Here is a 24,214-nt window from a genome sequence, read left to right on the forward strand (position 1 = left end):
ACCTCTGCTCATCACCATCCACAGTTACACAGATCACCTCACCTCTCATCATTACCATCCACGGGGACACAGATCACCCCACCTCTTCCTCGGTACCCTGGCAGCCCCTCTCCCAAAAGCTACCCCTGAGCTCTCGCCATCCTGCCTTGAGCCGTGGACTGCCCCTGGTCTGGGGCCTGGCTGGCTGCCCATTCCCCATCCAGCAGGGGAAGCTCGGCCGGCTCCTGTTTCAGGAACCCCAGTAAATGAGTAACTGGAGCGGTACCAGCTCATCTTTCCCATGGGCTGTCCACCGCCAGGGTTTCCTGGAAGGGTCAGTGTGAAGGTCACCTGGTCTCCATCTGTCCTGCCAAGTTGGCTGCTTGTGACCCCCAGCCTCCCCCCCAACCAGGCTGTGTACAGAGCGTCCTGGGAACAGCTCCATCTCTCACCGCTCGGGTATAAAGAGGCCCAAGCAGCCTGCCAGGGACAGTCGCCTCTGCCGGGCAGAGTGGAAGGTAAGCAGAGCCGTTCCCAGAGGGGGCGACGTGGAGAGCAGGGGCGCGGGGGCAGGGCAGTGTGGAGAGAGCACCCGCAGGTGGATGAGCTGCTGCCGGGTGAGACGGGACTACACGCAGAGGGGTGCGAGGAGTTGGGGGGGGCTGGGACCTCGTTGAGGTGAACTGGGGTTGGGGCTGATCAGGAGAGCAAAGAGCCGCCTCACCTGGACGCAGCCTCATCTCATGGCTGCAGCTGGCACACTTGGGCAGCATCTACCTGTGGGTCAGCCAAGTGGAGGCTGGACCCGCGCACCTGCCCACCCTGATGGTGGGTACCTCAACCCCATTTAGAGCTGCAGAGGCACGCAGGCCCCTCTGCACAGGAGGGTCAGGAGGAGGCACAGGGTCTGTCGGCTCCATTTCCATATCACGTGGCTCTTCATGAGAACAGCGAACTGAGCCAGATGCGTGGATAGCAGGGAGAGGTGGTGGCAGGTCAGAGGTCAAAGGTCCTTTGGCAGTAAGTGACCAGAGCAGAAAAGAGCTCACCCTGCGCTTCAGCACCACACGCCGTGTGCACCAGCAGCCGAATGCCTGGTGCACACCCAGCGACCCCTCCCCCCGCCCCAGCCCCCAGACTGGGCATGGGAGGCTGGCAGCCTGGTCAAGAGGAGGTTTTCTTGGCTCTTGGTCCTGGAGGTTCCAGGTCATGCTCAGATTAGGGGGCCAGTGCTTTGGCTCCTGATGGGGGTATCAGATGGGAGTAAGGGGAAGCGTGGCAGAGCACGCTGTCCACTGTGCAGCCAAGGATGAGGAGGAAGAGAGTAGGGTCCCACAATCACCTCAGGGCCTGTGTCCTGTGACTCCGGAGCCTCCTCTCAGTCCTACCACCCCAAGGGGTCACTGCAGCCCTGTGGCTTCACCGGGGCCAGGTTTCTAGTACACGTACCTTTGGGCTTGTCCGTCCAGCACAGGACAAGATGGCAGCCACACGGGTGGGTTGAGGCAGGGACATGTAGGTGTTGGGGTGACCTTGAGGAAACGCTGTGGAGCCAGCAGTGGCCGATGACACATGAAGAGGGGACAGGAAGGCTAATGAGCACTGTGCCAAGATAGACCATGTCGTCAGACAATCAATAGGACAAAGGCCACCCACCTGGTTGAGAGGCGTGAGACAGAGCATGTTCATGCAGCCAGGTCTGGAACTTCCTTCCAGGGCCCCAGTCTGTGTGCTGGGAGGCAGGAGTTGAGCTGAGGTTCAGACATGGAGGGCCTTGGGCTTGTCTGTCTACTCCATCCATGGTGCAGCAGCCATTGAAAATAACCTGTTGTCAGCTTACGTGAGGGAAAGGAGGCACGGCTGCATGCCGACTCCCGGGTCACCCACCAGGGCTGAGCATCGTGGCTGAGCATCTACAAAGCCCTGCTCTTCGGAATGGGGCAAAGACAGCCAAGCATCACAGGGAGATTTACTCTGCCTGAGCCGCCATGAAGAACACCACATCCTGGGCTGACAAGCCATTGTCCCAGCCCAGCCCCCATGGCCAAGGTCAAGGTTAAGGCCAGGGTCAGGGCACATGGATGCATCCTCTCACTGGCCATCCTCTTTTTGTCTGTGTCCCCCAGGACCTTAGCCCTTTTCTCCCTGGGCTCCTTAGCCAGCTGCGGGCGTTCCTCTGTGTCCCTGGTCTTATAGGAAGCCTAGCTGGTTTGCTATAGGGACCCATTGTACTTTAATCCTTTCTCTAAAGATTCATCCCCAAAGATGGTCACATCCTGAGGCTCAGGGGTAAGTGTGACCACACAGGCTTCACACCGGGGGTAAGTGTGACCACACAGGCTTCACACCGGGGGTAAGTGTGACCACACAGGCTTCACACCAGGAGTAAGTGTGACCACACAGGCTTCAGGCCGGGGTGAGCATGACCACACAGGCTTCAGGGCGCTTGGACTGTAACTGTGCACGTTGCACCTGGCTTCCAGATGCTCCCCAAGGAGCTTTAAGCCCAGTGCTTCTTGCATTGGAGACAGGGCTGTTCCTGGGCTTCCAGGAGGCTGAGGGGGCAGGTCAGGCTGGAGGTCACCTGATGATTATTACATAACTGTCACTGTTCACGAAATTTCGTTCCAGGCACCAAGAAGTGAGCCAAGCCCCTGATCGGAGATGGCACCCACCACCGGAGGTCTGAAGGCCATCACCCTGTTCCTCCTCGCCTGGACCGGCCTGGTGGCTGGGGACCGGATTTACGTGCACCCCTTCCACTTCCTCTTCTACAGCAAGAGCAGCTGCGACCAGCTGAAGTCCAGTGCGGAGACAGCCGCAGAGCCCACCTTCACACCCGCGCCGATCCAGGCCAAGACCCCTCCCCTGAATGAGGCACACCTGCGCGACCAGCTGCTGATGGCCGCTGGGAAGCTGGAGGCCGAGGAGAAGCTTCGGGCTGGGGAGGTCGGGATGATGGCCAACTTCATGGGCTTCCGCATGTACAAGATGCTGAGCGAGGTGGGAGGCACCTCCCACGGGGCTGTCCTGTCCCCGACGGCTCTCTTCGGCACCCTGGCCTCTTTCTACCTGGGCTCCACTGACCCCACAGCCAGCCAGCTGCAGGCCTTCCTGGGCGTCCCGGGCAAGGACCAGGACTGCACCTCCCGGCTGGATGGGCACAAGGTCCTCTCCGCCCTGCAGGCCATCCAAGGCCTGCTGGTGGCCCAGGGTGAGGCCAGTGGCCAGGCGCGCCTGCTGCTGTCCACCGTGGTAGGCCTGTTCATGGCCCCCGGGCTGCAGCTGAAGCAGCCATTCGTGAAGGGTCTGGCTCCTTTTGCCCCTGTGGTACTCCCACGCTCCCTGGACTTGTCCAGCCCACGTGTGGCTGCTGAGAAGATTCGTCAGTTCATGCAAGCCGTGACAGGGTGGAAGATGAACGGGCTCCCGGCAGGGGTCAGCGCAGACAGCACAATGCTGTTCAACACCTATGTCCACTTCCAAGGTGAGCCGTGCCCTCTGGTCAGTCCTGGCCCCAGCCTGCGCAGAAGGAGGCATCTGTCCTGGGTTTCAAGGTGGCCTGGGAGGAGTCTGTCTGAGCCTGGGGCTGGGCTGGGCTGGACCTGGGGCTGAACCTGGGGCCAGGGCTGGGCAGCCATGCACAGAACCTGGAGTCTTCCCTCTTGGAGGAGGGTCTCCTACCCACCCACTGCCCTACTGTGTGCATCCCGGGCACTGCCTTCATTGGACCTTCTGATCCATGGAGATAGGGGGAGTGAGCATGGAGCAAGTGGCTGCCTCAGTTTCCACCCAGAGGGACCTTGCTCCTTTCTGCCATTCATCTGTCCACCTGTGAGCATAGCCAACGGAGCAGAGGGGAGCTTTAGGTCCTCTTAGCAATGGCGTCCTTTTAAATGACCCAGGACAGTTGAGTGTCAGTGGCTGAGGCCAGAGGCAATGGTCCCAGGACGCCCTACGCCCAGAACTCAACGTCCCCTGAACTCTGGTGGCCCTCACAGGTCCTATGACATCATGGGGGAATTGCTCAACCAACAGGGCTGTGGGCTGACATCAGGAGGGCGGCGGGCTTGGGGCTAGCTGCCTGCTTCTGGTCCCAGAAGCCTTCTGAGGGCCAGCGGCACCGCAGAGGGGCAGCTTGGCGGGCAGAGGTGTGCTGGGGGCAGCCGTGTGCTGCTGGCAGCTGGGCGCCAGGTATGGTTTAAAAGCTGTCGGTGAGGGAGTCAAACCAGCATGGTCCAGTAGCTTATTTAAAGGAGAGATAAACATTAGGAAAGGCGGCGACAGCAAAGGCCTGTGGAGAACGTGGGGTTGACAGAGCTCCACGCCGCCCAGGGCCGAGGGCAGCCGGTCTCACATGTGAGACTTGTGGAGCACTCAGTTAGGTATTCAGGAGGAAGGTCTGTGAACACTGGGGGTCTGTGTGATGTGGGGGGCTAGGGAAGAGGCCCTCGGCACCGGCCTGTCCCCAGCTGCTGCCTGCCTGGCACTGACCGCGGGTCTCTGTCTCCGTCAGGGAGGCTGAAGGGGTTCTCCCTGCTGGCCGAGCCCCAGGAGTTCTGGGTGGACAACAGCACACGGGTGTCAGTCCGCATGCTGTCCGGCTCTGGCACCTTCCAGCACTGGCATGACCCCCAGAACAACCTCTCCATGACTAGTGTGCCCCTGGGTGAGAATGCATCCCTGCTGCTCCTCAAGCCTGGCTGTGCCTCTGAGCTGGACAGGGTACAGGCCCTTGCTTTCCACCAGGACCTCTTCATCTGGATGAAGAATGCGTCTCCCAGGTAGGCACCTGAGAGGGGGTGGAGGGGGCCTTTACCCAGGGTCGAGAAGGCAAGATGGCATCAGGCTGGCCAGGGACTGGGCGGCCCACGGATACCCAGCCTTCTACGGAGCTGGGTCTCGCGGGGGAAGCTGCAGGTGGGGCGCAGCCCCCTCCGAGAGCCCTCTGATGCACACCGCACACCCAGGGCATCTTGGTCCTGGGGGAATCGGACTCCTCTGAGTCCTGGGGGCTTTTAATTGGAAACTGACTGATGTCCGGGGCCGGGGCAGACAGCGGGGCTTGCTTCTAGCTGTGACAGAAGCAAAGCCATTTCCTCCATACACACTGACCTGGGTTGGGCAGCAGTCCAGACAATCGGCTCAGAAAGCTCCCTCTGGATGGCACAAAGGGACATGGGCATGCCCTCATATTGACTCTGGCTTTTCAAAGTGTGTGTGCATGAGTGCATGTGTGTGTGTGAATAATCACAAACATAGAGTTTGCCACCTTAACTACTTTCTCCTTGTGATGCTGGGGTGGAACCCGGCACCCATGTGCTGGCCGCGTCCACCGGGGCCCCCCCTCCCACTCCTGTTTTGGGGTGAGCGTGCAGAGGCCCTGCCATCACCGTGCGCTGCAGCCATCACCATCCATCTCCAGAACATTCCCTTCCTGCAGAGCTGGGACGGCCCCCTGGTAGCTCTGACATCCAGCCCCCAGACAGAAAGCAGCCTCAGAGTCTTAGGTTTACCTGGTGGTCCACACACGCTTTTGCTGTTCCCTCGGCTGAATCACACTCTCCCTGGCCACCATTTGTCTCCCATGGTCCCGTGGTGCCTCTCAGCTAATGTGACCAGGGTGGCCATGGACATGGCTTAGATTCTCTCTCAGGCTGGTGGTGTCCGGGACCCCCATACAGCTCTGGGTGAGGGCGTGGACTGGCTGGTGTCCAGCACCACCTCCCCTGCAGCGCAGCCCAGCCAGAGGCCCACAGCACTCAGTGCCACACAGGCTGTTCTAGACAGCACTACTGCTTTTAGCCTCCACTGCAGCCAGACCCCTGGCTCCCAGCCCTCAGCCCCTCAGTCTTCCCAGCCCCCCAGCCCCCCAGTCCCCCAGTCCTCCCCAGCCCCCCAACCTCACAGCCCCTCCTTCAGTCCTCCAGCCCCCTACCCCCCCAGCCTTCCAACCCCTCCCTCAGTCCTCCCGGCCTCCTGGCTGGGGACAAAGGCAAACTGCCGGCATAATCACCAAGGTCTGCACCTTCGGTCTTCATGTCCACCAAAACACTAACAAGCCGAAGGTGTCATTGCCTTGCTGCAGGGCACATGCCCTGGCTGAGTGAGGCCTGGGGCAGCCCCATCTGGGGGACAGGAGTGGGGAGGACAGGACAGGCCTGCTTATGGGGTCCTTGCCATGTGCTGAGACCTCCAACTGATCTGTCCCCAGGACCCTCCACCTGACCCTGCCCCAGCTGGAGCTGCGAGGAGCCTACGACCTGCAGGCCCTGCTGGCTCAGGCCAAGCTGCCCACCCTGCTGGGCGCCCAGGCGGCCTTGGGCAGGATCAGTGACAGCGGCATCAGAGTGGGAGAGGTTGGTGCTCACTCCGGCTAGATCCACAGGGAGGGGACGGTGAATGCTGGGAGGATGTGGGTGGATCCCACAGGGCCGGAGGGAGAGAGCAGGAATGTGGGAGCCAGTGTTTTCTGCAGGGTCAGAGAGGGACAGTGAGGGGCAGTGAAGGACAGTGAGGGTCAGTAAAGGTCATTGAGGGCCATCGAGAGACAGCAAGGGACAACAGCTTCTAGCAGCTCTGCTCTGCCCCTTTGTGCATCAGGCTTTGTGTCTGGTGCTGCCCAGCCTGGCCTAGTGCTGCGTCTTCCTTACATGCATAGGGCTGGAACCAGGAGGGCAGGGGTCCTTCTCCTGATAGCACTGCTGTTGGTGAGGTACTCAGAGCCAGACACTGTCCTAGCGCAGGGACAGAGAACCTGGAGGCACACCCGATGCCATTCCAGACACTGCTAGTGCCAGGGCAAGGCGTGGGTCTGCTGTGTTAATGCCGCAACTCCTGGTAGGCCAGTGGGAGCCCTGCCGGGACGGCACCGATGCAGGTGGAGATGGGTGTGGGGTGCGTTGGGTGGGCGCTGGCGTGGGCCTGGGTGCTGGTCTTTGGCGTGTGCAGTGCACCTCCCTGGGGACAGCACAGGTGTGGATGCACAGGCATCCTGCCCTTCCTCGTGCCCTGCAGAGACCTACGTCCCATTTTGCAGGTTCTGAACAGTGTTCTCTTCGAGCTCAAAGCCGACGAGGGAGAGCAGCCCACCGAGTCTGCCCCGCAGTCGGAAATGACGGAGGCCCTGGAGGTGACCTTAAACAGCCCGTTCCTGTTCGCCATCCACGAGCGAGATTCTGGGGCGCTGCACTTCCTGGGCCGCGTGGACAACCCCCGAGCATAGCCTGAGATCTGGCAGCAAGGGGGGCGGGGCGCACATCGAGGGCTTGGGCCAGGCTGTGGAGACTGGGGCCAGCAACGTAAAGCAACGGGATAGGCAGCCATGGTTACCACCAGCATCCTCCTGGCCTCCTGACCAGCACTGGCTGGCAAGTGGCCGTCTCTCCTTGGTGACCGCTGGGAGAGCGAGCGGCAGGAGTCATTGGTTTGCTTGGAGTGGGGTGGGAGCTGGGAGTTGGCACTTGCACAAGCCTGCTGCTCTGCGAGGTGTGAACAGACCGACTTGTTTGTGAAGCCAGGAGGCATTCCCTTTTTAACCAAGAGCAGACATGAGGTTTTAAAATTAAAATACATGTTGTTCCCTTGCCTTGGCTCTGAGTACTTCGCCGGAGTGTGAGACTGTGCCCTTCGTGTGGTCCCACATCTCCCTCAGATCTCTTTCACACAATGCCCCTCACTTTTGAAAAATGGTTACAAAAGCACCAGGGTCTAAATTTACGCTCGACTGTGATATTGTGGCTGGTTATCCTTTGTGTTCTTAACAAGTGCCTTGCAAGAGGAAGCCAGAAATGGCTAAGCAATGGAACAGACATGCGCAGTTGAGCTGCCAGATGGTACAAAGCGTCCTGAGGTTCTTGGTGGAAAACCCAGCCAAGCTGGTCACACAGGGAGGTGTGAGTGTGCTGCCCTTTCGGATGTTTCCACCGTGTGCGGGAGAAGTGGGGGTGGTGGTGGGGGCTGGGCCAGGTCTCTGGGCTTAGACCCACAGCTTCCAGGTCTGGAGCTGGAGCACCGGCAGGCCAAGTGCTGGTTACTCACATACACAAACAAGACAGCATGGCTCTGCCACAGCATTTGCTTAAAATGGAGCAAAGCCCTGTTTCATGAAATGGAGCCACTCTGGGAAAGGTGCAGCCTGAAAACTGTGTAATGCAGAGCCATTCTCACAGGGTGCCTCCTGCTGCCCTCACAGGCTACCCTGAGTGCTCCACAGCGGCTACTAGCTGGGGCGTCTGCTCTGGCCTCCCTCCTCGACCCCCCCATGGCCACCTTGCTGCCCAGTGTACTCAGACCACCAACAGAGCACCCCATGGCCCCTCCCAGGCTTCTCACCCGGTCCTGGAGTGTCCACGACTTCACAGGCCGCCCTGCACACTGGTCTCAACACTTCAGGAGCAGATCTAAGTGCTGCTGCTGCCTGCTTTAGTGAGCACTGCTGAGCAGGGGCTGGTGGGAGGGGCCAGGGAAGTGCTAGGGCTCTGCTGGCTGCCCCTAGGACAGGGCTGGCACCATCCATGCTGGCCAGCGGGGGTGACAGGGCCCTCTGGCCCCAGCAGGTTTCTTTCTCCCTGCCAGCTTGCACCTGGGCTCACCATAGCTGGCTGCCCAGACCCGGGCCTCCCCAGTGGGCAAAGTTGAGCCCTCCAATGGACTCGCTTGCAGAAACGCTGCTCCCAACCCACAGCACACTACAGCCAGGCTCTGCTTTGTGTCATGGCTGCTGTGAAACAGGAGTCCTGCTGCCCACCAAGTGTGCCATTGGCTGGACTGGTCGGGACCCAGCGCCATGCCGCTTGGGGTCCTGCAGCTCCCCAGCTGACTTGGCAGGTGCCAAGTCTCTTGGGATAGCTGAAGCATCAGGACCAGAATGTGCCCGACTCTCTGCTCAAGTGAGGCTCGGGACCCAGGCAGGCTAGGTTCCCAGGAGCTCCCAGGCCAGTGTCTGCACGGAAAGGCTGAGGCCTGGGAGAACATGCTAACACTGGGGACTTGCTTTATTAAAAGGAGCTCAGCCAGCCCTGGCAGTCAGGATCCATGTTAGTCTATGTCACCAACTAGAAGCACAGTTCCTTTCCTTTTGGTCATGGGTCTTGAACTCTGGATGTAGGTGCTGTCCCTCAGCTCTTCAGCTCAAGGTAAGCGCTTTACCACTTGAGCCACAGTACCACTTCGGTTTTTTGGTGGTTAATTGGAGACAAGAGTCTCACAGACTTTGACTTTCTTGCCGGGCTTTGAACCATGATCCTCAGGTCTCAGCCTCCTGAGTAGCTGGGATTGGAGCTCACCTCACCTCGGCCTCTAAGTGTGGATGAAGGGCATGGCCACCTCATGTGGCTCAGCCGTGGCTGGGGGGGGAGTGTGTGGGGTCCTTACCAGCCACAGCATGCACCTTCCCACAGCTGGCAAACACCAGAGGAGTGTTGTGCACAAGCAGCAGAAACACTGCCAACCAGGAGCTCACCAGAGCTGCAGGTGGCAGACCTCCAGAGCTGACAGATGATGGAGAGGACCCCGTGTTCCACACTGCCCCAGAGCTGTCAGATGGAGAGGACCCCACATTCCATTGTCCCGCAGAGCTGTTAGATGGAGAGGACCCCACATCCCACACTGCCCCAGAGCTATCAGATGGAGGACCCCACATTTCACACTGCCCCAGAGCTGTCAGATGGAGAGGACCCCACATCCCACACTGCCCCAGAGCTGTCAGATGGAGGACCCCACATTCCACACTGCCCCAGAGCTGTCAGATGATGGAAGGGACCCTGTGTTCCACACTGCCCCCAGAGCTGTCAGATGACGGAGAGGACCCTGTGCTCCACACTGCCCCTAGGGGCCTGAGAGCCATCTCCACTGGATTTGGCCCTCAGGACCACAGCAACTTGTAAGGTGACCAGGGAAATGGGCGTGGGTACTCTGCCACAGACCCGGGAGAGGCCGGCTTGATCCCTGATGACCACCTTCTTACAAGGAAGTGAGGAGCTGAGAACTTTCTGGAGTCTGTGTGCTGAAGTTGAAAAGTATAGTTTTACAGCAGGAAAGCACTTCATCTCTATCACTTTACTCAAAAAAGTGATACTCATGAGCAACACAAATTCAGAGTGGTTCTGAAACTTGTTGGCAGGCCAAGAAGCAGGTGGCCGCATGGTGGGTTCCCATGAGAGGCAAGCCTGAAGGTGACCCTTGAGTCGGGGCCAGGCCTGAGGTGGAGGGGTCCGCGTTGTGGACCGCTGACTTGTCTGTGCTGGGAGCTGGGGAAGACTGGCAGGCAGCAGACTGGTTTAAACTCACTAGTGACTCAGCGACCTCCTTTGTTCCTTCTGTAGAATGGACAATGCTGAATCGGGGGCTGTGAACTGCCCCCTCCCCTACTCTGAAGCCAGTGAGGAGGCAGAGCCGCTGGGTGCAAGGGAACCAAGCAGCCACCCGGAGGCCCTCACAGCTCTGCTTTCCTCCTGGGGCTCTGGAAGGCGCCTCGGTAGCTGCTCATACCGAACTCCCACTGTCACCGGGGGGCACTGGCATGAGGGACGCACCCGTGCTGAACGCACAGAAGGCACACATCTCTTTTATTTAGGAAATGCAGCTGCCTGCTGGGCTGACTCCCAGGGACGCACAGGGTCTGAAGTGCCATTCCTCTGCACTGACTGAGACAGGATGTGAGAAGGGGGCACAGCAACCTTTTGGACACAGGGGTGACGCTGCTCCTTACACTGTGGCTGTGTGCCCACATCCCGCAGGCACCTCTCCGCCACCAGCACTTTCTTGTACTTGGATCACATTTATTTAATCCTACTGCAGAAATCAGCTCTTCCACACTGAGATTTACAATAAAAATAATTTGTCTGTAAACTATAGTAAAAAGTTTTAAATGTCTTAAAAACTACCTTCCATACAATGGAAAAAGGCTTCTGGCTCTTTCTACGTGAAAGAAGACCCCCCTCGACGCTGGGAGGGCCTTGGGCAGCGGGGGTGAGAGGACGCTCTCCCGACGCTCCAGGCGCTAAGGCTGTTCTCCAGCTGCCTGGTCCTTGGCAGCCAGGACGAGCTCCGCGAGGGCCGGGAAGCTCTCAATGTCACCAGTTTGCAGGCCCAGCTTTTGTATCTGCAAAAGCCAGGAGAATAAATGATGTTACTGCAATAAAGCCAAAATGCAAATAAAGACCCTTGTTACAAACAACAGAAGGATCTTCCTACCCTCTACCAAATGAGAGAGAGTTCTTTTTGTCAAACTTTATACACCCTAAGAAATCAGTATAATTTATCCATCAAATAAGACTCTTGACAAGCTCCCCTCTGTGGACTTAAAAGGCTAGAAAATTCACCTTAAAAGAAATCTCAATGACCCATTGTGTCAGCTCTGGCCTGTGCTCTCATTTTCTTGGCTCATTACCAGCCATCTTTGGTTAGACCTGATGGGCTTTAGCAGGCCGACACAGTGTTGTGGGTGACACTGGCAACCAGCACCTGGCACCCAGTGCCCTACTTGTTTAAATACAGCATACGTGCTGCTGCTCCAGCCCAAGGTCAGCCTGGCTGCAGAACAAATGTTCCTACTTAAAAGACTTGCTCTTCACTTATGAAATAAAGGAACATGGAAACAGATGTCTGAAGGTTATATGTCTAGATTCACCCACAGCAGAGGATTGAGAATTCCAGAGATGACCCTGACAGGTAAAAGCCAGACCTCAGAAGCTACAACTGTATCAGTGATTTTACCACACGGTTCTTTTTCTCTGCCAAAGGGTTTCCTCGAACATTTAACTGCTGCCTGGAAACCTGGCAGTCTCCCTCAGCTGGACGTTTCAGGACATGAACTCCTGGTGGATGGAGCTGCACACTGAATATGCCACATGCCCTAACCCTGAAGTCTGTTACAGAAACGCTGAAGGCTCAGAAGGGAAGCGAAGCAGCCCTGCACACCCCACCCTCCTGCTACATGTGGGGAAGGCCTCATTTCCTATTCCCCCGAGCCAAACCAGGATGGAGGCCTGCTGCCACCTCTGCAGTGGGGGAGCCAAGCTGCCACCAGCACAGGACTAACTTGCTGGATGCTGAAGGGTGCTCTTGGCATTCATTATGCTCGTGTCCTTCCTCCTGACCTCTAATCCTTGGTCCTCGGGGTGATCTGGGCCCTACTTGCTTCCTATAATACTTGATAAGTAGCTGCTGACGGATGGCAGCATTATCTTGTGGCTCAAAGGAGCCATCTTGTGGCTGAGGCTTCAGGCCTCTGCCAGTACCTGTTCTCCAAGGCCCTCCATGTCTAGTACCAGCTTTCCCAGTCCCTCTGCATCCAGTACCTGCTCTCCCAGCCCCCACGTCCACTACCTGCTCTCCCAGGCCTCCACTTCCAGTACCTGCTCTCCCAGCCCCCACGTCCAGTACCAGCTCTCCCAGGCCTCCCACATCCAGTTCCTGCTCTCCCAGCCTCCCACATCCAGTACCTGCTCTCCCAGGCCTCCCACGTCCAGTACCTGCTCTCCCAGGCCTCCCACATCCAGTACCAGCTCTCCCAGCCTCCCATGTCCAGTACTGTTCTCCCAGTCCCTCCACGTCCAGTACCTGCTCTCCCAGGCCTCCCACATCCAGTACCTGCTCTCCCAGGCCTCCCACATCCAGTACCTGCTCTCCCAGGCCTCCCACATCCAGTACCAGCTCTCCCAGTCCTCCATGTCCAGTACCTGCTCTCCCAGTCCCTCCACATCCAGAGCCAGCTGCAGCCGGATCTTGTCGTCATCGCTCATACCACCACTGGGACCCGCAGGGCTGGTGGCAGCGGATCTCCGAGCTTGCTTCAGCCTCTTCAGGCTCTCCTCCATCTTCTTTACGGAGTTGAGTACATCTGACACGGTCTCAAAATACCTCGGCACAAACAGTTAATAATGAAAAAAGGCATCCATAACAGCAAATGGCAACCACCTTTGCAAACCAAAAAGTGGCTCTTAAGACAGGGAACCCTTCTGAGTAACGGTCACCATGGTAACTTGTTAATGCTTAAGACTCCCAAGCAAGGCATCCCACAGGAAATTCAGACACAGGTGTCCTGATTTTTAAAGCTGTAGCTGATTCCATGAGTAACCGATGGGCCAGCGTGTCCTTCACCACAGAATGAACCATGTCCACTCTAGGTCACTTTTGAAACCATAAAAATATCTCAGAACTTGGGGGCTAGGAAGGTGGCTCAATGGTAGAGCACTTGCCTTGCATACATGAGGCCCTGGGTTCGATTCCTCAGCACCACATAAGCAGAAAAAGCTGGAAGTGGCACTGTGGCTCAAGTGGTAGAATGCCAGCCTTGAGCTGAAGAGCTGAAGGACAGCGCCCATGCCCAGAGTTCATGTCCCATGACCGTCCAAAAGGATAAAAAAAGTATATATATATATATATATGCACGTACATATATATGTATGTATATATATACATACATACACACATACATCTCTCTCTCTATATATATATATATATCAGAACTTAAGTAAAATCCACTGCCTTCCATAATGATCTATTTTCAAGTTACTAAATGAGTTGTGTTGTCTGCAAGGTAGTCATCTGGCATTTGTCACATGCATTTGCCCAGAAAATAATATTTATTCTCATGTTCTCAACAAATCAGTGGTACAGTGGTCACATATGAGACAGAATCACCTTTTCTTTCTGAGGGGCCAGGAGGCCACTGGGCCTCACAAATTCCAGGTGCCCTCTACCACCACGCCACCCAAGCCCTGAGTTAGAAAACTTTTTGGTGTAACTCAATGGCAACATTTGGGGAAAAGCAGATTAAGCAGACATGAAGAGATGAGGGCCAGGGGTCAAGTGTTTTTCCTCTACTCCACACAGGGGCTCCAATCGAAGCCCCCTGTGTCATCTGATGATTGGGACCACCCTGGCTAGCAGTACTGAAGAAGGACTGAGAGGGGTGGTAGAGGAGAAAGTGAACTCTGGCAACTGGTCTGCAATCTAGGTGGAGTTAGGCAGCCTGGAGTTATGAGAGGGGTGAGGGGACAGAGTGACTCCATGCCACTTATTCATGAGAGAGTGCAGTGATGAGCCCACTACCATGCACACGTGCACAGTGTGGTCGTGTTTCTCACTAGCGTGCACATGTGCACAGCGTGTTGGTGTTTCTCACTACCGTGTACACGTGCCATTGTGTGATCTTGCTCATTACTGTTTACTCGTGCACAGTATGGTGGTTTCTCACTACTGTGCATACGCACCACCCTGCATGTCTGGGGACCCTGTGCAGACTCGTGCGTGTGAGTGACTTACTTGTGAGTGCTCTCGCAGAGAGCCTGCCGTAACCACTGCTGCATCACTGTGGGGTGGAGCTTGTCCTTGTGTGTGCTCTGAAGCTGGTGAAGAGGCCTCAGTGCGCTGTCCACATAAGAGGAGGCTGCAGTTGGGACCTCCTAAAATGGTGATGGCAGGGATTGAAGATGCATAGAAGAAAGCTGCCAAACATCAAGCCCAAGAGGACCCCACTGACACTGTAGTTCTGAGACACAGCACTCCTTCCTCTCAGAAGGCCACCAGGTCTGCAGGAGGACACCTGGGGCATGGCAGGCTGGACGTAGGAGCTCCTCAGTCAACTTTGGCTCAGCTACCTAGGTGCTGCATGCCCCACGCACCACAGGCACCTAGCCTCACCTTAGGGTCTGGTTCCGGGGGCGGGGAAGAGGGGGGCTGAGCAATGAACATGCATTTCCAAAATGCTTCTGCCAGGTGATGTCAATGCAGCTGGTCATAAATCAGCATTTGAGAGGCAGGGACAGGGCTTTAGTTACTTCATTTGAAAATAAAGATAGAGCACCACTTCTCAGAAGTAGGTGTGAGTGTACAACACAGTCTGAGTGCAACACAAACTCTCAATATATCCTCTATTCTAACAGCCAATGAACAGAAGGGGAAAAGCAAAATCCAGTAACTGGCACACAATGGTCTCCCCCCGCCCCCCACTTCCCAGTTCCAAGTAGGAACTTCTAAGTTGATCACAAAGAACTAATGGGAAGAGACTTTTGCTAGAAGTGGTAACCTGACTGTCCATCCACACTGTAACATGAAAAGGGAGAAAGAGTGGAGATTATAGCTACTGTCAGTTCAGCCACAAGGACTCACCTACTGTACCCACTAAGTGTAAGAGAGAAGAGCTATACAGACAGAAGTTTGGTCCCAGACCTCACAGATGAACAAAAGGTTGGTGGTATGCCATTTTCAATAGATCCTGACAATTTTTGGTAGGAAACTACTACACATTAAACTAAATCTTGAGTCTAACTCCAAGAGGGAAAATAATACTAGAGGGAGAATTATGTGAGCTCTAGTAAGTATGAAATGAGAATGAATGCATGATAATGAGTGTTCAATTGGGAAAACCAAACACTGGTAAAACTGAATTAGCTATGTCACCATTCCATGAAAGGAGCCCCAGGGAACCGCCCGTGAACAGTACTCATAAGCGACACCTCCCAATCAGTTTGGGGACGGAAGTCGACTGACGCATGCTAGGCAAGCACTTTCATGGAATTCTACCCCAACACTCTCAACAGTTTTTAACATAAATCTTGCTCAATAAAAAGACAGGACCAACCAAGTACTTCCAACAACCATATTAAGGGAAGAAGATAAGTATACAATACGAGCATACAGGGCTGGGATGTAGCTCAGTGGCAAAGCGCTTGCCTAGCAAGTGCAACGTCCTGGGTTCGATCCCCAGTACCAAAAAAGAAAAGACAAAAAAATACAGTTTAAAAAAAAAAAAATCCCAAACAACAATATGAGCATACAATATAAAGATACGAAAATTTTTAAAATAGGAATTGGAAACACTGTTAAAATGCCTTCTCCTAGTGAGTGTGATGGCCCACATCTGTAATCCTGATATTTGGGAAACCAAGGCAGGAGGACTAGGAGTTGGAGGCCAGCCTGAGCTACGTAGTAAGAGACTCCTGGCTAAAAATAAAATAAAATATGGTAAGATACAAAAGTAAGACATTTTCTCAGAAAAGATGCTTTCGCGTAAGGTACTTTTTCAGAAAAATAGCATGGTGCCTCACGGCTGAAATGAAGTCCACATTTTCTCTGTCTACTAACAGCAGTCCCTGAGCAGTGGGGGACTGGGCTCGCCCTTGTCTCTGTTGAGCATGTGCCCATGTGTACCACTCCCTCCTGCTGTCCTAGCCCCTCCTCAGCCCCAGGCTCTTCCCAGTGAACCATGCTGACCTTATTGGTCCTTCGGTAAAGCCTGGGAACCTCCTGCGCACTTTTCAGGCAGCTGAAGCAAGACTCGCTCAAGTCCTGCACTATCTTGCTGCTCACGGCTGGCACGCAGGCTGACAAGGCGCTCTGTGAGTCCTCCAGGGCCGCTGGGGAGGAAGACTGAATTTAACCACCATCAAGGCCCAGGTACAAGCTTTAAACACTCGTGTGGCACTTAGAGTATACTATAATAAATCAAGTTTTTAAAATTAAACATCTTATTTCAGGAACTTAAAAAAAACACAGAGTTGAATACAGAAATAATCAAAGATTTAAAACTAAAGAAAATGCTAATTTAAATATATCCTATGGTCTCAAAGTATTATTTTCAATTATTTCTTATTCAAAGATTTGTTCAGTCTAAAGATTCACCTTTACCTGAGATAGAAGAAAAATTATCAAATCCAATCATTTCAAGTTTTGGCTTGATTATTTCCAAGAGTTCTGGCAGCTGAAACAACATAAACACTTTATTTTTTATAAATCAAAGGAAGAGAGTTCTGTTCACATCTACAAACTCAGAATATGGTTAAAGCTGTGAAAGCAGGATCAGGACTTGCAGTGGTTTTCATGAGGGAGTGGGTGAGGCTTGATGCTTTTGCAGGGTGGAGCTGACAACTTGGAACCACATGGCTTTGCAACTCCTCACAGGGACAAAGATAAGCAAAAATATCTTGTTTTTGTGGCTCTCCATGGTACCAAAATAGAGAGACTGCATTCTCAACACACCACTGCATTGATTAAAGCCCACAAACGATTACTCTCTGGAGGCAGAATCACTTGCTGGAGGATCTGAACACTGACGTTGGCTTAATGTTGAGAGCAAAATCCCATGTGGCCTCACAGAGGAGAAGCCACAAGTGGTTCAGAAGGAATTCAGGCAAAAAGAGTTAAAAATAATCAAAACCGGGCTGGGAAGGTGGCTCAGTGGTAGAGTGCTTGCCTTGCATGCATGAGGCCCTGGGTAAGATTCCCCAGCACCACATAAGCAAGAAGAAAAAAAGCCGGAAGTGGCGCTGTGGCTCAAGTGGTAGAGCGCTAGCCTTGAGCTGAAGAGCTGAGGGACAGCGCCCAGGCCCAGAGTTCAGGCCCCACGACCGGACCCCCCCCCCAAAAAAAATCAAAACCCAGCCCCTGACAGGGATACTGTGCTCCCGCTCTCATCACTGAGGTGGGAAACAGTCTCGGGAGCACAGAAAGCATTGGAGGGTACTAAGCAAGTGTAGAAGGACTGAGCTCCCCAGCTCTCATCACTGAGGGGAGAACCAGTGTCAGAAGCACACCAAGTACCAAGAGTGCTGAGCAACGACTCACAGGATGTCTGGAAATGGCCAGCTGGGAGGGCGCAGGTTCCCCCACAACCCCAAGGTCCATGAGTTGAAATGCCGCCTCCTCTGGCACACACTATTTCAGTGAAAGCGTGCCTTGTACATTGCGACTCCTCCAGTGCCAGCGTACCTGCCCCTGAAGCCTGTGTAGGTCTGCAACCACATATACGAGCTGGGTGCTAGAGATGGACCCTGGTGGCTTCATATCTGACAGACCATTTCCTTGCTCCTCCCCAGCTCCTTGGGCATTGGAAGGATCTTTGCTGCTGATTCCTGGAGGCTTTTTGACCTCCTTGCCAATTTCATTAGAGATGGGCCTGAGAGAAAGCTGAAAAAGGATTTCAGTAATTAAATGCTCTACACTACTGAGACACAGCTTCACATAAAATGCTACTAGTGTGGAGAATGGGGCAGAAAGGTACTGATGGAAGAAGAGCGAGTTGGTCTCACAGGCAGACGTAACGAGAGGACAATGATAAATGAGCACGAAGCACAGGGCACCCTTCCAGAACTCTATTTCTGGTGCTAAAAAGGACGATGCATGAAAGAAGCTGCTAATAACTTCCTAGGCCACAGTAACATCACTAGCTGAAATAAATTAACTATATTTTGTAAATAGCTTACCAAAGTCACCAGCGCTTGGTTTTGGTTATCTTAATAAGAGTAAAAGAATTTATATCTAGCCAGGCACTGGTGGCTCATGCCTGTAATCCTAGCTACTCAGGAGGCTGAGATCTGAGGATCTCGGTTCAAAGCCAGCCCGGGCAGGAAAGACCATGAGACTCCTATCTCCAATAAACCACCAGAAAACCGGAAGTGGTGCTATAGCTCAAGTGGTAGAGAGCTCACCTTGAGCTGAAGAGCTGAGGGGCAGCGCCCAAGCCCAGAGTTCAAGCCCCACCAGCAACCAAAAAAAAGAAAAAAAAGAATTTATATCTAAACCTCATTATGCTTCTACTAGCACAAGTATCAAAGTGTTCTTTGTATAACATTGTTAAAGGAAAAACCAAAAAGAAACACACTAGCATTAAACAAAGACTATGTTCAAGACTAAGGAACTTACTAGAGAGAAAAGGGAGAGTGGCTAGGATATAGCTCAGTTTTTAAAAAGGGAGAGAAGTACTATCTAGCAAGACTGCTGGACAAGTAGGTGCTGGCCCATCCTGCAATAGTCTGCCCACCGTGGACCTGAGAGGTCCTGGACCGGGGTGGTCTGCCTGGCTAAGCAGAGGAGGAAGGTACAGAGTAAGAGGAAACGATTCCTACAGAGCTCCCAACATCTGCCAGGAGCATCAGTCCACAAAGAACCTGCACAAGAGCCACATGTAGAAACTGACGACAACAGGAAGTATGGCTCCTTCTGCTGCCTCACATGCTGTTCTCTCTCCCCCATCACTCCCCCTCCCCTCCTACTCTCCTTCCTGTTTATGAGCCCTTGCACAGGGACAGCTGGTGCAGTGAGCATGTCATGTCACTCAGGCTGTGCGAGGCAGCTCTGCAAGCAAAGGCTCAGCAAGCATGGGCCTTGAGCTCAGAACTAAGCCGAGCAGACTGCTTAAGCAGAGTCTCAAGGAAGGGAACACTGACCTGTAAGAGGTGAAGCTTTTCAAGAAAAAATACCGAGCAGACATCCATTCCATAGCTGTCCACAGGGCATTTAGTCAAACACATCATAATTCCTACCACAGTGGTTAGTGATGAGCCTCAAAACCAGCACTCACCTCCTCGATGAACACAGAAAACCGTGCCAAAATCTGCAGGGTGAGCCTCCACAAGCGGTGTGCCAGCAAGGGCAGAAACATCTTGTCTGACCAGCACTTCCTCAGGCTGCTCCATGTTCTGTGAGAGGCCAAAAGGCAGTATGGACTCCCAGCTGCAGAAAGACCATGGACTTAAGGGCTTCACCAGGCAGGGGCAACAGTGAAACGCTATTTTCGGTTTAATAAGGGAGGCATTCTAAAGAATGCTGAGGCCAGCAGAGCAGCTTCCACAGCCAGGTTTCCCAGCCTGTAATGTAGTTTGTGAGTTAACAACCACCACCCCCAGAAGTGTAGGTAAGCATGAACACAACATCCAAAATATTATAAATATATATTTTTTATACCAAATCAACATTGGCAAGGGTGTAAATTTCCATTCTGAATTTGTCTGGTTGGATTTGTCTATCCCTCACCTTCTTACCTCAGGACACAGCTACCCCTTACAAAAAGGAGTTGACTAACGTCAGCAAAGACAGAAGCATCTAACTGAAGCTAAATGGAGCTTCCTTTTTTTTTTTTTTTTTTAATGCCAATCCCTAGGGTTTGAATTCAGGGTCTGGGCACTGCCCCTGAGCTTCTTTCTAGCACTTTGCCACTGAGCCACAGCTCCACTTCCAGCTTTTTTTTAGCAGTTTATTTTAGGTAAGGGTCATGGATGTAACTGCATGGGCTGGCTTTGAACTGCAATCCTCAGATCTCAGCCTCCTGAGTAGCTAGGATTACAGGTGTGAGCCACTGGCACCCAGCTTAGGTGGAGGTTAATGCATGCAGATTTAGCTGCTTCAGACAGAGAAGACACTAATACTGAGGACCATAAACAGCAAAACTGTAGGAAGAGCCATACTGCCTCTCAGTGATCACCAGCAACAAGCATAACATGTGGCAAATACCAGCAAGGCAGTCAGGGCATGCACACAACTCCTGTACGCACGCATACACCCCTGCAACACTCATGACCCAACATCCAGGGGTTAGGAGCACAGAAAAGGAGGCCTAAATATATGCTCCAGCTGAGTCACTTCCAGGGGGAGCTCTGCATTCAGACCCCTCCCTGTCTGTAGTCTATGTTCAGCTGAAGAGGAAGGTGGACAGACTCAGCTCAGCCTCCACATGGAAGTACAGAAAGGTCTGCCTTCTATTTCAAAAAGGATCCTTTCTTTTATCATCCTTATTAAGAAAGAAGCTCAATGAATCAAAAGACCAGTTTCTTTTGGCCTTACAAAAAAAGCAACTGGCCAGGGAGGTGTTCAGAGAACAGCTACCCAGCACACTAGGAGCCCTGACATGACCCCAGCACGCGGGGAGCCCTAATGCGGTCCCCTGTACTGTCCAGTAAAATCAGTTAAACTAGGTGTCCTCAACTTACTGTGTGGTAGGAAAGGTGATAGACTCTGAGGGCTGGGGTTAGCCGCCGGTGAACTCGGCTAACCTGTTAGGGGCACCTGCTGTTTCCCTCTAAGAGGTTACCTGGAGCATCTGCCAGCCCGTCCACGAATGCTGCCTCTAAGGATCCTGCCACTTCTCTGAACCTGCACAAAACAAGGACACAGATGAGTGCTGATGGCCCTGTCAGCCCTGCCCCTGCCTATCCCCTCTTCCCAAGTGATAGGACAGCTCACTTGCCTGTTCATACCCATTCTTCTCAACCAGCCTTGGGACACCTATTCTCCCAACTTTAAAAAAAACTTTAAAAAAAGTTTGGCACTTAATAAGCTATACTGGTCAAGCCAGTACTCTATACATCAATATCTATATATTTTCTTGCAGCTAGTCTGTTTCTAAAATTAAAAACACTGAGCAGTCATCCTGTAAGCCCACCCTCTTGTAATCCTCTACACATTTCAAGGCCATACAAATGTATGTGTCTCTAGCCCACACCTGCTAACACTACCACAGCTAAGGACATACCCCTAACAAAGAAATGGGGAAAGCCTTGCTCCACATCTTGACTTGCGGCTTAACCAAAGTCATAAAGGCAGTCAGCAATGCCTTGAGCTCAATGCTCAGTGCCTGCCAGCCTCTGCTGGCTCTTCTGCCCTTCCATACATCTGGTGGCATTCCCAGATGATAGCTCGTTTCCTAGCTCTGCCCCTTCCATACATCTCATGGCATTCCCAGATGATAGCTGGTTCCCTGGCCTGAGGTCCCCATCACCCCTGTTCACTGTCAGAGATGGACATGTTTGTATAACTTTGTGGAAACATAGCTGTTTTATTTATCTTGTACTAGTTGCTGCTCAGGCACTGTGTCCAAATGTCCATCAGTGTACTCTTTTGCCCCCACTGGGTTCCTCAACCAACAATAAATTTGGATTCATGCTCAAGAGAAATTGATCTAAGTGACATTTTCAGAGTTTTAAAAAGAAGTCAGAGCTAAAGGTAGTAATTCTCTGGAGAGAATTACACCTCAAAGCAAAGCAGCAAGCCTAGAGAACCCCAACACTGCAGCTGCCTGATCTACTCCCCAGAAGGAAAGGAAGCTTCGGCTGCCCAGTGGGGCCTGCAAAAGGCTGGCCTTGGCAAGCTGCAGGTGAGAGGTGAGCTGGGCTGCCCCAGCCTGGGGGTGCTGGGGTGCGGGTGAGAGGTAGCTAGGCTGTCTCAGCCTGGGGGTGCCGGAGTGCGGGTGAAAGGCGTGCTGGGCTGCCCCAGCCTGGGGGTGCCAGAGTATGGGTGAGAGGCAAGCTGGGCTGCCCCAGCCTGGGGGTACCGGGGTGCCAGCACATAGAAGATCTCGAGGAGCACGTGGCTCCGGTATACAATGTCACATTTCCTAGGAAAATGTCAACATGCCACAGACATGGTCACTGTCAGGTGCTAGTGAGATAGGTGTGGGCCACCAAGCCAGGTTTTAAGTGGCCTGCAGAGAATGGTGACAACAGTGCCAATCTAAACCTAATTGTGTCTATAGAGCTCTGTCACCCCACATAAACAGGCCAACACCTGGTAAAAACCAATAGGAAAGTTCTAGAGTCATACTTGAATTTAGCTTTTAGATGAAAAGCAAATGTAGTGGAAACAAGCTGTATACTTTTATAATTTAAGCATAATTTAAATTTTTTTCATAAGCTTCAAACATAACTTTACAATCCCTTTGGATACTTTTATGAATTGGATGAAAGCCACAGGTCTTGTGGGGAAATGACTGCATTTCAGCACTGTTCTAGCCTGATTCCTAGCTTGACAGGAAGTAGACAGGATGAAGCTGGGATGGGCACAGCTGGGCACATGGGGACATGAGGAATGGGGGCAAGAGGGGCGTGGTGGGGCACAGCTGGGCACACAGGGGACATGAGGAGTGGGGCAGAGGGGCGTGATGGTATACAGCTGAGCACACGGGACAGGAGTGGGGCAGAGGGGCGTGGTGGGGCACAGCTGGGCACATGGGAGGCATGAGGAGTGCAGGCAGAGGGGTATGGTGGGGCACAGCTGGGCACACAGGAGCATGAGGAGTGGGGCAGAGGGCCGTGGTGGTGCTGAGAAAGGCGTCAACAAATAATTAGATGGGGAGATTTGCAACATTACTTCTGCACCAGCCTTAGTCATCAAAATAGCCCTGCATGACTTCAAATTGTCCTCCTGACACAGAGGCTTCTGTCCTAGTCCCTCTTTATGGACACATAACGGCCAGTACCATGTAGACCTGTGTGTTTTGTATGGGCATGCCCATAAGTCCCGCTGGTGTCATGTCCTTGGGAGACTAAGATTACACACATTCTCAATCATACCAGGCAATTATAGTTAGGGTACCTGATTCCTGACATATTTCCCTCTGCAATCTTTCTTAAAGTTCTGGGGAAGGACTGATCACAACCAATGAAAACACCCAGCAATTTGTGGATTCTCATTGGCTAGCTACAAACTGTGAAGCTCAGATTTCAACTCCCAAAGTAGCTACAATTACAAGTGTAAGCGACCAGCACTCAGCTAGCACCCAGAATTTAAAAAACAAAACAAAACAAAAAAACCAAAACCCTAAGCTGGGAAACAATAAGGGAAGGGGTGACATTGTCCAAAAGGAAATGTATTTTCTGCCTGACTTATGTAACTATGACCCCTGTTTTTAGCATTTTCAAGAAAATAACAAATAAACCAAGGACTGTCCGCCCCTCCCCCCCCCCTCCGCCATGCAGAGCCCTCTGCCTGCTTATTAGCGATGCAGAACCTATAATATCCCGAGAGACTGTCAAGACCCTGAAGACCCTGACTGCTTTTCCAACATCAACTAAACTTTTCCCAAGCATTTTGTAGAACTGTGTACTGACACAGCTGATAGCATCCTGAGACCTGGGAGAAAAGTCCACTTTCCAGAACAGAAAATGAGAAAATATCACAAAGGCCTGGGGGGGGGGGGGGGGGGGCGGCGGTGGGGTGTATCCAGGATCCCTGTGACTGACAGAAGCCCCTCTCACTCCTACAGGGGTAAGCACTGCAAATGAGAAGAGTGGAAAAGGAAAGAGCTGCAATCCACAGAGGACACAATGGAACCAAGCTCATTTCAGCTCCTAAGATCCCATTACTAGGAAACCGATGTATGGAAATGTCTGTTTGCCAGAGTGGCACCTACACTTCCTGTTCATTTCTGCCTCCCAAACACCATCCAGAAAAGTGGCTGCGGTTTGGGGTGACATTCTTAACTAGCTTTCTGTCCTATTGTGAGGGCAGGGTGAGGAATGAGTGACTGACCGTATCTGAAAATACACGGGAAGGTTCCACTTGTTACTAAAGCTGTGATAGGCGGGGTGTGCCCGGAGTCTCTTCACACTGGCTTGGGATCCGCACTGTTGCTCAAATCCTCTGACAAAATCCATGCTGATGGTATATTTCTAGAACAAGAACACACAGTGAGTTCTCATCAGCGGCAAGCTCATGAATAGGGAACAGGAACATGTAT

At 53.2% G+C, this 24,214-nt stretch overlaps 2 protein-coding genes across 2 annotated transcripts in view; one reads left to right on the forward strand and one right to left on the reverse strand.

Annotated features, from left to right (window-relative positions):
* The first annotated feature begins 434 nt into the window (after window positions 1–434).
* On the forward strand, window positions 435–7,567 carry Agt (angiotensinogen). Its single transcript, XM_042686287.1, has 5 exons — window positions 435–497; window positions 2,611–3,466; window positions 4,496–4,763; window positions 6,194–6,338; window positions 7,019–7,567. The coding sequence occupies exons 2-5, from the start codon at window positions 2,644–2,646 to the stop codon at window positions 7,202–7,204; spliced, it is 1,422 nt and encodes a 473-aa protein (XP_042542221.1). The 5' UTR covers window positions 435–497; window positions 2,611–2,643; the 3' UTR covers window positions 7,205–7,567.
* Window positions 7,568–10,020: 2,453 nt separating this feature from the next.
* Window positions 10,021–24,214, reverse strand: part of Cog2 (component of oligomeric golgi complex 2) — a 33,550-nt gene continuing 19,356 nt past the window's right edge. The window contains exons 10-18 of the mRNA XM_042686153.1: window positions 24,007–24,146; window positions 20,792–20,853; window positions 19,286–19,437; window positions 17,695–17,892; window positions 16,615–16,687; window positions 16,201–16,343; window positions 14,251–14,390; window positions 12,663–12,843; window positions 10,021–11,083 (exon numbers count right to left, since the gene is read on the reverse strand). Coding sequence (XP_042542087.1) covers window positions 10,982–11,083; window positions 12,663–12,843; window positions 14,251–14,390; window positions 16,201–16,343; window positions 16,615–16,687; window positions 17,695–17,892; window positions 19,286–19,437; window positions 20,792–20,853; window positions 24,007–24,146 — 1,191 coding nt within the window. The 3' untranslated portion in view covers window positions 10,021–10,981. The remainder of the gene's footprint in view (window positions 11,084–12,662; window positions 12,844–14,250; window positions 14,391–16,200; window positions 16,344–16,614; window positions 16,688–17,694; window positions 17,893–19,285; window positions 19,438–20,791; window positions 20,854–24,006; window positions 24,147–24,214) is intronic.

This window comes from Dipodomys spectabilis, unplaced genomic scaffold (genome assembly GCF_019054845.1).
Source record: "Dipodomys spectabilis isolate Male_0828 unplaced genomic scaffold, ASM1905484v1 ptg000096l, whole genome shotgun sequence".
Classification (NCBI taxonomy): Eukaryota; Metazoa; Chordata; class Mammalia; order Rodentia; family Heteromyidae; genus Dipodomys; species Dipodomys spectabilis.

Excerpts from the sequence above, each read along its gene's own strand:
- Agt (XM_042686287.1), top strand. The coding sequence starts at position 2,644 with ATGGCACCCACCACCGGAGGTCTGAAGGCCATCACCCTGTTCCTCCTC. Across the intron at positions 4,764-6,193 it reads ATGAAGAATGCGTCTCCCAG|GACCCTCCACCTGACCCTGC; the intron begins GTAGGCACCTGA and ends ATCTGTCCCCAG. Across the intron at positions 6,339-7,018 it reads GCGGCATCAGAGTGGGAGAG|GTTCTGAACAGTGTTCTCTT; the intron begins GTTGGTGCTCAC and ends CCCATTTTGCAG.